We start from the raw sequence: 12,812 nt of genomic DNA, 5'->3' as shown, positions 1-12,812 counted from the left end.
TGTGCTGTCTTTATTATTATTTTCTTCACTTGCTCACAGACTCACAAAATTCAGCAGTTGATAGTGGGTCACCAAGTCATTCATTAGTGCAAATTCATGAAGTGCAACTCTATGACACTGTAGTTCTCTTAACTGAAGCCACACACACACACATGCTTCTGCTGTCCTACCTTTGATGTTTTGTGGGTTTTTTAGAGCTTTCCCCATGCTCACCAGCATAAGTCATCATTTGAGTGGATTTGCACTTTATTTTAATGCTGTATTTATGAAAATAGTTTTGCAGACAATATTTGGTGTAGTATGAAAAAAAACCATCAAAGTGGTGGAAATTTCTGAAATTCTTACAGGAAGTCCATGCAATGGAGCAGTCTAACAGGCTCATTGCATTACTGGTGTTACCAAAGCTAAGTATGGGTTAACAGCTCTGCAGTTAGCTGTGCACAGTGAAGACAAAGCCTCAAGATAATCCAGTATGTAGAAAAATAAAATTTTGGCAGAATTCAGTTGCTGTATTGAAAAGATACATGAACAGATACAGCCATTTTTTCTTCTGCATGTACACTTTTAACAGTGCAGTATGACATGTTACAGAAGTGTTTTTAATAATTCTAAGAAATCATTCTCGTGTCTGTACAAAATTCTGTACAAGTTAAATGTAATGGAATTTACAGTTAATATTTAAAGCATAATACAAATGGTAATTACACACTTTTACTCTATCATAAGGAAGCATGGTTTGCTAAAATTAGCATTTAATATAATTCACATGGATAAGGTGTTGTTAGATTTTTAATTTTTAAAAAACACATCTCTGCAGTTCAGCAAATGCCCTCGATGACAATAAAACTAATTTTCAAATGGTTTCTATCATTGTGCACTTAGGACAAATTTGACCTACATATAGGAATGACAGGATTTGGATATACTTAATTCAGGTATGTCAATTCCTATAAGAACTTAAAACGAGTTAGGGTATTTAATACTTACAAATATTTTTATCTGTGCAAAGCTTACTTAACTTTCATTTTATTTGGGCTATTTTGATCCAAAAACTGAAACTTAACATGAACGTAGAAAGCAGCAAAGTTCACGCTACCTTTTGTATACCCCGATAGCTCAGTCTACATTTATATACCTACAAGTCACATAAAAAGACATCATGGATTGAAAAGGGAACCAAAAAGCAACAACAACAAAAGAAACCTGTAAGACACCAGACCGAGGAGAGAATGTGTAATATTTTCTCTTTTATTATTATTTTTTCTTTGAAGATTACCTAACATCCTCGTGGTAATAACCCAAGGTAATATGTAAACAAATTTCAATGCTGCTCAAATTAATTAAAATATTCTTTTCAGCTCCTACAGTAAGTCAGAACAGTGGCACCAATTCCTTTCAACGTGAAATCACATTCATCTTATTGTACATGAGTCTTGTGCAAGTAGTAAAGGCTTTATTCATGACCTTGGCTACATCAGAAGGGAGGGATATATCAGCTATTTATGTATTTTAAAAAATTAAACTGACAGAACAACATATTCTGTCTTCTCAAATACCAGCAGCATCTTTCTACATATTTAGAATACGTTTGGCCTAAGTCTTTAACACCTTTTAGAACAGCCATGCAATAAAACAAACTTGGAGATGTTTCTTACGTGAGAACACAGAGCAGTTGAAACATTTTTCTGAATAGTAAAGCCAAGATAAAGCAAATCCAGGCCCTTTTAAATGGCTGCAATTTTTATACACTTAAAGCTCTATAAAACTAGAGCCTATTAGTATATATATTTATATTTTTATATATATTTTAAATAAGTCTCTTGTCCGCTTTCAAAATTTTTGAGGGTTTTTTCTGGTCTTTTGGAAGGGCAATAAATAAAAGTAGAAAAGGCTGAACTATTTTGCATATCTTTGTGGAAGAACGGAGAACAATTATACTTCTAGAGTTCCAGAAAGATCACTGTACAGAACAAAAAGCTTATATACAATTAAGTGTGCAATTTTAGTTGGCTGGGCCTTTTGTTATGCAAGATCTCCTTTTTTACTAGAAGCCACTTCTACTCTTGACCAAATCCCTCTGTTTCTTCAATGGCAAAGAGCAGCTTCTCTTTTAGTTGTTCATAGCTTTTATACGGTGGCAAATCCAAACGATTAAAACTGAGCAGAAAGAAAAAATAAAAACAACTGTTAAGTTTATCTGAATCCCATGTAGAACTCCATAGAACTCAACTACTTGATTATGTTAAAAATGTTCTGACAATTAGAATTGAAAAAAATAGCAATTAGTGCAATCTCACAGCCTCGACATTTCTATGAGCAGTAAAAATAAAGTTTGAGAGGGAAACTTTTGTTTCTTAAAGACTGTTATCACATCAGATAAAGAGCAGTCCCTTTGAAGACTAAAGACTGCCCAGGATACTGAGACTCAGAAAAGGAAATGTTCACCATCAAGTTTAATATCATCCTATAGTCTGATACACCTCCAAATTCCAACAAGAGCATGAGAAAGCTGAATTTTATTCTTACCTGCACATGCCTGGATATGATGGGAGGGCTGTGATTTTTTCATCCTACTTTTTCTCATCACTATACATTTATCTTTTACAATGTTATGGTATGGCGGAAGTGTACCTAATGACTCTATATACTTACTACCAATATAATTTTTACTCATTTAATATTCTCTAAAACAAACAAAAAAAAATCCTAAAATAAAGGATATTCTATAAATAAAAGGGAAAATTTTCTCAGTTCTACTGAAGAAGGATGTTATATTTTTGACAGATCTGATTCTGACAAGCTGTGTACACTGCTGTAGCAAACTTCAAGAATAGGACAACCAGAAAAGTTTTCAGTATCAGCATGTCAGAGCAATCCAAAAAGCTGGAGATAGAGACCATTCAAATTAGATTTCATTTGATTGGTTAAATGCAAACCAGGAGAATGACTAAAAGTACAGAAAATGTACATGTTAACAACTCACCAAGTGTGACTTCTTGGTAACCAGGTTTCCTTACCAACTTTTTCAATGCAGAATTTCTGAGGACCATTACTTCCTAGGAAAGGAGATTTCAAAAGTATAATCTGTTCCTTTTAAGTAGCAGACATGACATATATATGACATAAGACACAACTCAGATGCAGCAGAGTTTGTTAGGTGCTACTCGATTCTACATGAAAACCAGCATTCTTTTCATAGAAATAAGCCAATTTCCTAATAATTTATAAATGTATTAATGGGATTTCTGATATAAAAAGCCCTTCTAGATCCAAGCTGACAGATATGATATATAGATATATACACACATACACATAGATAATACATATATACATGTATATAGACTTGCAGCATGGTTCATCTGCAAACAGGAGAGTTATAGTATAAAAGTTTTGGTCATCTTTTGCTTACCCATAAGTTCAGCAAATCCACCCAGTGGTAATCTGCAAGTGCCAGTGACAAACTGCAGAAGTCGCATGCGAACCTCGTTGTCTGTTTCTTTTACAAACTAGGCACAGAAATTCAAATTACTTAATAATCTTTAACATAGCTGGAGAAAAACAAACCCCCCCCCCAAGACTGGTGAAAAAAAGCATAATGCCATTCAGAAAGACACCACTTTGAGAACAGTTTCTTCAGAAAAATGGGGGCAGACAGTGATGTCAGATTATAGGCACCTTCAACCATTACAATGTGAAGGCTGGAACCAGCAAATAAGAACCACCTTTATCTATTTTATTCTACACTAAAATATAAACAATGCTAATGCTTTCTGTGAAGACTACTGCATTTTCATTAAGCATAGCCAAAGCCAAGCCACAGGCCTCAGTTATTTCAAGACTGAAGTACTCCTTGCATGAGGTACTCAGTGAGAGAAAACACCATCCAGAACAGCTGCATCATTTTTTAAGGGAATTCACTAGGAAAGGGAAGAGGAAGAAAACAGAGGGGAGATAAAGAAGATCTCAGTAAGAGATAGGGCTTTGATACAACTAGAACTTTTCCTAAGAATAACTTGGTGAAGATTATTTCAGAACAAAGCTTCTTAAAAAGAGATTGCCTCCTCAGATCTTACATTATTCTGACAATATAAATAAGGCAGGAAATAATTTATTTGCATTGTTTTCTTAGAGAAACTTTGTAAAAAACATTTCTAAAATGTTGACTTATTACAAGACAGGAACTGCATAGCTATAGCTTTTCTTCAGGGAAATTCACAGAAACTAGGAGCCTGAATAGCATTTTGGACTTTTTTTTTCTGAAAATAATTCTTAGCCAACCTCATTAAAATATGAGTTATAATCAGTCAGGGCTAGACTGGCACAGTTAATAACTACAAATAATATGTAGTATTTCAGATGTACAGTGGTACTACATATATGAACATCAGAAGATAGATTGCTGCTAGTGATACAAAAACTCTGTGGTATAGTCAATAGGAAGCACAAGGTACAGAAAACTTACTCATGACCCAGGCATTCAAATATAATGTGGGTATCTACCTGCCACTTCCCACCCTAAAGTATGTTCCCTAAGAAACACCAATCCTCTTTTCTTTCTCCCAAAAGAAAAAAGGAAGCAGTGAGAACCTTCATTCAGATGGTATCCCTCCATGCCACATCATTTGTGTTACAAACTGAAGCTAAATCTAAAGAAGTCCAGAATTTTCCTGGCCAACATACCTGCCAGAACCAGATGATCTGCTTGCTGTTCCTTGTGTAGTGACGATAAACAGTGTTCCTCTGCCAGTCTGCTAAATCAACTTCTTGCATACCACAGAGCATAACCTAGAAAAGAGAATGATTAGTTGACAAGATGTTTGTCTACTCACATAATTTAAGAGTTAATTTTGTATCTCGTATGAGGCACGGTAACAAAAATGGAAATTCTTGCTCCTGGTTATTTTTTCATTGGATATTCCTTTGTCCTAAGTTTACAGATATCTTCCAAAACTGTTCATGTACAAGTGGTCAGAATGCCTGCTTACAAGAAACCAAGCTTCTTCCAACTGGTAATTCAATAATAAAAGATACTAGCTTTCCTAACAGGAAATTTTATATTAAAGAGGGTATTACTTGTCCCATTTAAACCTTGCCTCCTATTTCTAGAAGGTAAACATTACGTTGCTGCTACTGCTACTACTGATAAAGAGAGAATACACTGCACAGAATAAGTTTACAAAATCCTTATTACAAGAGGCAGTGAAAGCTGAAAGTTCCAGAGGCAAAGCCTCCTATAAAACTGAATGTTAAGATGGATCAAAGTCCTTTTGCAGGAAAGCTGCCATTTAACTTAAGAAGGTTTCAGAACACTGCTCATCACCTACAGTTAACCTTGGCAGATCTCACAGAAATAAATATGCATAGCACTACAGAGCCTTTTGTCCCTGCTGCAATCAGGGATTTGTGTTATCAGCCCTTGCATCAACTATTGAGGATCTGCAAAATTCAGTTTCCAACCTTGTTTGTCCCTCCAACTTTCTGGTTTTTTTAAGTGTAATAACCCTAGAACCTATCCTAGACTATGTATATGAAATTAAGAATCACTATACACCAGAATTAACTTCTGTGCCATGTGTCACAAGGTTATTCTACCTGTCTACCACAGAGAGAAATATTTCCTTTGAGTAACAGTTCCACCTGAGCCCTTATATTCTTATCGTCCCACAGAAACTTGCAAAACACATTTTAATACTGAGGATGGAATCTAAAATTCCCAGCTGCTGAACACCACAAAATACCAATCCAATATCTACTGGCTTTTCAACATGATTTACTTCCACTGCTCCTATAAATGTCTCCATTTATAGCTGCTATCAAATGCACTGTGCCACAGATGAGAGATTCAAGCTGACTTATCCATTGAAACATTGTACGTATTACCTTTGCAAAAGGTAAAAAATGTTGAACAGAAAACCTCACCTCCAGCTCCTTTTCATCAAAATAGTGTAGCCACTGCAGAGGAACAACTTCATTGAAACCATCAAGAAAAGCTTTGGTCTGTTCTCTAACTCCCCGAGAAAATCGCCACTCGGCCATTAGCCTGGGAGGGAAAAAAACCAACCCAAACATAAATTAAACATCAATTAGCAGCCAACACAAAGAAGTTCAAGCCTGTGTGACTCTGAGTATTCCCACTGAGGTACTGCTCCTTCCAATTTTACTTTCTTGAACTGTATGATTACATAGCTCATAGGGGACCTACCATGCTAACATCATCAAAAAATCACCAAACCCATACAACAGTAAATGTAGCCAGATGTACTTGGATTACCATTCCAGCTTTAATTAAAAAAAAAAGAAATTATTAACCTTTCACTGATGAAAATTCAGCAGCCTTTTTATGAAAGTAATGGTACTTTGGCATTATGATTTTCTTATGGAAAGATTTGCTTTAGCAAATCTTAGTGTTTCAATGGTAGAAAAGAAAATTTTTCACTGATTTTAAAATACCTTGCTCTTGAGCAAAAATCACCACGTAGGCAGAAAGTAATAACTGCTGCTTATAATACCTAGAACTATGGTTGCACAATTCTGCCAGCATAAAACTATTTCCAGCTTCAACAAAGGAAGCATAGTCATTTTCTGTTCTGACCTTCTGATTTATGCTAAGCTTTGGAGGAAGTGGTAATACTGAAGTTTCATCTAAAATGTTCTAGTTTTATTTCTGAATAAAGAAAGAAGAAATATATATAGATACAATTATTTCACTGAGAAACCAAACTCTGCTAATGTAAGTGGGAACTTTATGCACATCACTGGACATATGCCCTGTATCATAGAAAAGCTTCTGTGTACATCAGATCACAGTGATCACAGAGATCACAGTGAATGGATGGATCAGAAACACATTCAGAAATAGAGAGGCAGTAATAAGATCAAGAGAGAAGCAGGAAAGAGAAGCATAGCAGAACAAAGAGAGAAAACAGTTTAAGTTACACCACATTGAACACACCATTCTGAATTTTAGTTTCCACAGTTACAGTAAAGTTCTGAAAAATTTTTAAATCCCCTGTCAAATACATGTTTTCTCCCGACCTGGATTTGTTATCTGAACTTACTGAAAATAGGTTTGCTCATTTTCTGTTTCATGTGCTCTCTCAGTGTACATGTAATAACAAGACAGGTCACTTTCCTTCTATCAGCTCTTTTTTTGTTGTTTTTTTTCTGGGTTGGTGGTTGAGGGAAAGGGAAGAGGGGAATGGAAAAGTACCAAGTGTACCAAGAGATCTAGTTTACCAAGATACCATTTAAAAATAATCCCAAGAATTATACAGTGATAGGGAAGAAAGAAAGAAAAAAAAAAAAACCTCCCAAACAAAATGAAAAATTATACTGCATCAAAAAAGACTAAAGAACAGAAGACATAAGCAACACTTTTTTTTTTTAACATTTACATTTTTTTTAACTTCCTACCCAATATATTCTTCTTTGTTCTCCTCAGTTACCAAGATATTTGAACCCCCTGATTTCAGCTCATGTGAAGTTACTTTTCCTAAGAGCTCCATATCCACACAAAAGTACATTTCCAAGTTACACTCTTCAATGTTATTATCCCTGAATGGAAAAAAAAAAAAGCACAATGAATTCTATACAAACAAAATCCAAAAAACACATCACACACAAAAATAAATAACCTACAAACCTTATCCAAATTAGGGAGTTGTAAAATTCAGTATCAATAGATTCTAGGTCCTTAATAGTAAGTTTCTTGCTCAGCATTCGTTTGTAGAAAGGCAGAGAGAAACCAGTGTCAATAAATTTCCCATGAAACAATGCCTGTTGAACAGAAAAAAATCAGTTTAGCTTTTCTTGAACTACTAAATTATTGATGTATTTCTGGATTTGAGTTATTTTCTTTTTATTTCTCCTCCAAATAATAAAAAACACCAAGCAGCAGTAGCAGCTTGGTATTTAAAGAGAATAAAACATTATATTAAATGGGAAGAAAAAAAAATTAAGATTTATCCAAGGGGATGTTACCATCGCAATTTAGAAATTTTTTTATTAAAAAATTACTTCTCAAAAAGGATGAAGTCTATGAGAAGAGTTTCCTCTCTATTATGTGGATAGGTATATATGCCAAGTGTATATACTTGTGTATATACAAGTGTATGAACTTACTTAAATACTACTGCCATTTTTTACTACATCCATACATCCTGCAAAAACACCCTTTACACAACGCTTCTGCAGCTTGTCAACAACAGTTTTAGAATGTAATCAAGACTGCTTCAGAAAAGAGTTTGGGGAATCCCATTTTTTATAGGTGAGTAGCAGGACTGAGCAATGAGACTCTCCTTTCTACTGCAAAAATGGAACTGAAACAAAATCATGACACAGTCACAGGTGTCTCCCACCACACATGCACCAAGGGTGTGAGCTGATTTCTAGTACTGCAGCACAGCGTTGCAGACACACACAGACACAGTTGTTAACCTCCCGCCTGACTCAGTTGTGTCTGAGAGCTAAGAGCACAGCTCTAACTATGAAGACATTTTTTAACTCATCAAGTACACTTTCTACACTAAAATGCCTCTTTAAAAATCAGCCTAAACCTGAAGGTCAGATATGGCATTCAGTGCTTGTATTTCCCTACAGCTGAAATGCTACAACTAGAAGAGCAAATGTAACGATCTGTTTCCTCCAGAAAAAGGAAAGACTTATTCTTTTTTTCTTAACCTTCTGATTTTCCCCCTAAGGCAAATACTAGCATGCATCTTCTGCTTTAGGAGAGCTTAGAAAGGTTCTCTCAGAGACTTTTATTTACTTATTTGTGTAGTTATTTTTAAACCAGTCTGTATTTCTAATGGGAGAACGAGCTGATAGAAACAGAAAAATTAAATGTCAAGTGCAGCATCCAGTCGTATAATTTCCCTCTTTTTGAAAAAGCTCTTATATCATCTCATTCAATGTCTAAGATAATCTTGAAGCAAAATACAAAAGATGCCTGAGCCAACCTCATTTAACAGCTTTTTCCTACAGAGTAAGAGGTGCATTCTTTATGTTTAACCCTGTTTCTGTGGTTATTTCAGTACTTAAAAAGAATTCTTCATGGTCTGAAAATCAGAACTATTTTAGAACTGTGAGACAGGCAGAAGCTACACCCGCACTTTAAAATCCTATCTGGACTCCTCAAAATGATTCATGGTATCACAGAACCAAATTCAGAACAGTTTGGGTTGGAAGGGGCCTTTGAAGGTTATGTACTCCAAACCCCCTGCATGGGAAGAAAAACTTTCCAGTAGACCAGGTCACTCAGAGCCCCATCCAACCTCACCTTAAATATTTATATGGATGGGACTTCTACCAACCCCCTGTGCAACCTATTCCAGTGTTTCACCATCCTCCTCATTGTAAAAAGTTTCATCCTGATATTTAGTCTAAATCTATTGCTTTTTCAGTTTAAAACCACTACACCTCTTGTCTTATCACTATCAGGCCCTGCTAAGAAGTGTGTGTCCCTGTATTCCCACTTATATTATTACCTCAACTATTTTAAGCCACTAGAGGGTATCTCAGAAAGTACTGCAGGAAATGACACCCATTTTAAGCCACAAATATACTGAAACCTTGCAAATGACCACATTAGGCACCATTACATAGCTCTCTCTCTCTTTCCTTCCCTTAGAGAATTTAAAATAAAAATATAAAATACTTCTGGAAAGAAGGGTTTGTCCTCATCTCATTCAATACTTTGAATACGTTGTTTTCTATGATCTGTACTCACATGAAGTAGTTTTCCTAAAGTTAATATTTCAGTTATGCATTTATCTTATGTGCAAGACCAAAAAACCACCAACTAAAGTAAACAGAATTTTGCTCTAGCACCTAATTGGTTTTCTCATTTCTTCCTGCTAAATGGCATTTTTGAGAGTTCTAGAAGAAAGAAAGATGTTAGAAGCCTGTTGAAAGTTTTAACCCAATGGAATAACTTTCATGACAGCACAGAAATGGGGAACTTGGCCATCCAATCCTCAGAGATGTTACCACCAAAACTGAATAAATGTGTTTCTCAAGAAGCATCTATAAGCAAAACCAAGAAAACTCCCAAAACTAACTTAAAATGTCTGAAAGTATTTTTTCATTTATGTTATCCTTTGATTGTATTTATTGTAACTTCATATAAAAAGCCTGTACAAAGAAAGAGGACAGTCTCTTCAATCTGCAAATGCACTTTTATCTACTTTTTGCTTTACTATTCACAGTGTTTGATGTTGCTGAGGTCTACCTGTAGACATCATGAGGATTACGTGGAAAGATGACTGTCTTGCTACATGGAAGGAAAGAAACCTTACAGAGCAGGAGTTAACTATATAAAAATGACTCAGTGATACCAGAAGAAATGACCCAACACGCCTCATGACTTTTTAGTGTAAGAAAAACTTGATGAGAGGATCAGCTCCCTGCCAGCTTCTGTTCTCCTCAGTATCTGACCTACCCAAAGTGGATATGTTTAAATTAAAGCTAGACAAAACATTTCTAACTCATCTTTTCAAATACAGTAAAGTATACCAAGTCTAACTGAGAAGACTTTTTTGGAAAACATTAATCATAATTTTCAGAGCATCAGTATTCAGACACTCAAACAGCAGCTTGCATGAAGTACACACATCCAATTGATAAAAATAAAATATTATATCGAATGTCATATTAACTTTCATTACTATCCCAGGAAACCAGAGTGTGTAAGAGACTTAAGTCTCAGGGAATACTTTGGCTCAGTAACCTTACACGCCTTAATCTTCCACCTTTAATAACTGTAAAAACAAATACTGTTCAGGAATAAATGTAAAGCTACAGCAAATAATAAAACCTTAAAAATCTAACCTACCATGGCAATAAAGCGCCCAATGAAACAGAAATATGAAAGATGGTCAGGATTGATTGTTGATGCTGGATTTATCTGCAGGCAATAGTTGCTCTTGCCAGCATATTCAAATAGGCAGTACATAGGGTTCAGTACTTCATGGGAAAGCAAGAAAAACCATTCTCTAAGGAAAAAAAAACATGTATACACATAAAAACCATCAAATACAGATGTTTATCACCATTCCCCTTAGGTAACTAGCAAAATGGTCAAAGTATACGCAAAGTTAGAAAAATAAGATAAACAGTGTTGTATTAGAATCACAGAATAATATATGGCATTATTTAGTTCTTAAATACATATAAAATCATTATTAAAAACAATAATGTTATAAAGTCATGGCTTCCAAAGTTTAGAAACAACTGTTAAGGCTGTCACCTTCCACACACCCTCGTAGCACAGGTTTTGGCTGCACATCAGTAACATTTTTGTCTACAAAGTCCTTGCCTCCAACAGTATACAGTATTTATCCTCCTTAACCCTACTTCACTGCATACAACTCAGATCTTTATTGAACAAAAAAATATAGATTATTCCATGGACAGTGCTTATTATAATCAATATAGATAAAACAAAATGAAACACACAAAAACCAAACCACAGCACACCTTATTTGCTTTCCCAATCTGACCACAGAACACAAACTCAGTTACTGTGGTTTAACAAATTACCATGCATCAATTAAGCCCATAGGACACAACAACCCGAATATATTTTTTTTTTTCAGGTTTAACTAATACATATTATTCACCACTTTCATAGTTTCCAGCTCAGATGACCTGAAAGAATATTAGGATCTGCTGTTTCAGAATATTAGGTTCTGCTGTTTTTTGGAATATTTGCTGCTTTATAGTATTTGCATATAACCAGAGACCTCCTCAGAAGCAGTCAGAAATACTCACTCACAGAATCACAGAATCACTCAGAAGATTTTGTGACAGGCCCTAAATGCTTGGAACAGAACAACCAGGCTTAGGGAAAAGCCACACACAAAAAAACCCCAAACCAACCCTCTGTAAAGTCTATCCTGTAATAATCCCCTGCAGGGACTGAATTCCATCCTGACTGCCTTTCAACTGTCACATTTGGGAGGCATCTTTTCTATCCCTGCAGTTAGATGAGATCAGAGAACAGAAATGAGAGGCTTGTTGGCTTCTCCTAACACTTCCATGAAACCCCAAGTCATCAATTTGCTGCCATATGCTTTCAACCCAAAGACCAAGTAGAAAGACTGAACAGAGAAAGGCAGCTAGGATATGAGAACCCTAACAGGGTTCTGTATATTAATATTAATAACCATGCATATTAATATTAGTAACTATTAATAAGCATGAGAATGTTGTACAGCCTTCTATGCAAGTTTTATATTGAGACAATTGTATTAAGTCTGCATAGAAGCATCAAGTTTCATAAGCATTTAAATTACATCAAAGCCAAATAACAAGGGAGGAATCAAAGAAACCAGTCCTCAATAAGACATTTGCAGAAGCAATCAATTTTTCACATCAATAGCTAGAACTAGCCACAGGACATAGTGTAAAATTGCTTCTGCTAAACACAAGGTAAAAATCTGAAGGGAACACCACGTTTAGCCTGCTGAGAGACAGGTGACAAACCTCGTGCATCAGCTTTCTACATTTCTATTTAATGTAATTTTACATTAGCAAGTCAGTACATGAACATTTACTCATTGTCACTTAGTAATTTTCAGCTCAAGTTACAATGAGATCCTTGCTGCTTCTTATTTTCATGTACAAAATCTTTGGCAAGATATACTCGTAGGACTACGAAGTTATACTACTTATATATTAGTTATTTATCTTGCTTCTTTCTGTGACTACCTTTCTTAGGTTAAATTATTCTGATATCACTATTCTGGAATACTTTCTTTCTCTGGAACAAAGATTATTTCAACTCTCCTGGTTCCCATCCTGCATCTAGGGCT

At 35.2% G+C, this 12,812-nt stretch overlaps 1 protein-coding gene across 3 annotated transcripts in view; it reads right to left on the bottom strand.

The window, feature by feature from the left end:
• Window positions 1-1,227: 1,227 nt before the first annotated feature.
• The window catches only part of WWP1 (WW domain containing E3 ubiquitin protein ligase 1), a 60,391-nt gene continuing 48,806 nt past the window's right edge, over window positions 1,228-12,812 (bottom strand). For 2 of the 3 annotated variants that reach the window (XM_030445071.1, XM_030445073.1), the window contains exons 17-24: window positions 10,832-10,991; window positions 7,643-7,776; window positions 7,414-7,554; window positions 5,920-6,040; window positions 4,681-4,785; window positions 3,410-3,506; window positions 2,984-3,056; window positions 1,228-2,157 (exon numbers count right to left, since the gene is read on the bottom strand). In XM_030445071.1, the coding sequence (XP_030300931.1) occupies window positions 2,058-2,157; window positions 2,984-3,056; window positions 3,410-3,506; window positions 4,681-4,785; window positions 5,920-6,040; window positions 7,414-7,554; window positions 7,643-7,776; window positions 10,832-10,991 (931 nt within the window). In that variant the 3' untranslated portion in view covers window positions 1,228-2,057. The remainder of the gene's footprint in view (window positions 2,158-2,983; window positions 3,057-3,409; window positions 3,507-4,680; window positions 4,786-5,919; window positions 6,041-7,413; window positions 7,555-7,642; window positions 7,777-10,831; window positions 10,992-12,812) is intronic. The other variant, XM_030445072.1, reaches the window with a different exon arrangement.

This window comes from Calypte anna, chromosome 2, assembly GCF_003957555.1.
Source record: "Calypte anna isolate BGI_N300 chromosome 2, bCalAnn1_v1.p, whole genome shotgun sequence".
NCBI lineage: Eukaryota > Metazoa > Chordata > Aves > Apodiformes > Trochilidae > Calypte > Calypte anna.
Note: the sequence above shows the minus strand (reverse complement) of the source record. Positions and strands in the feature narration are given on the sequence as shown.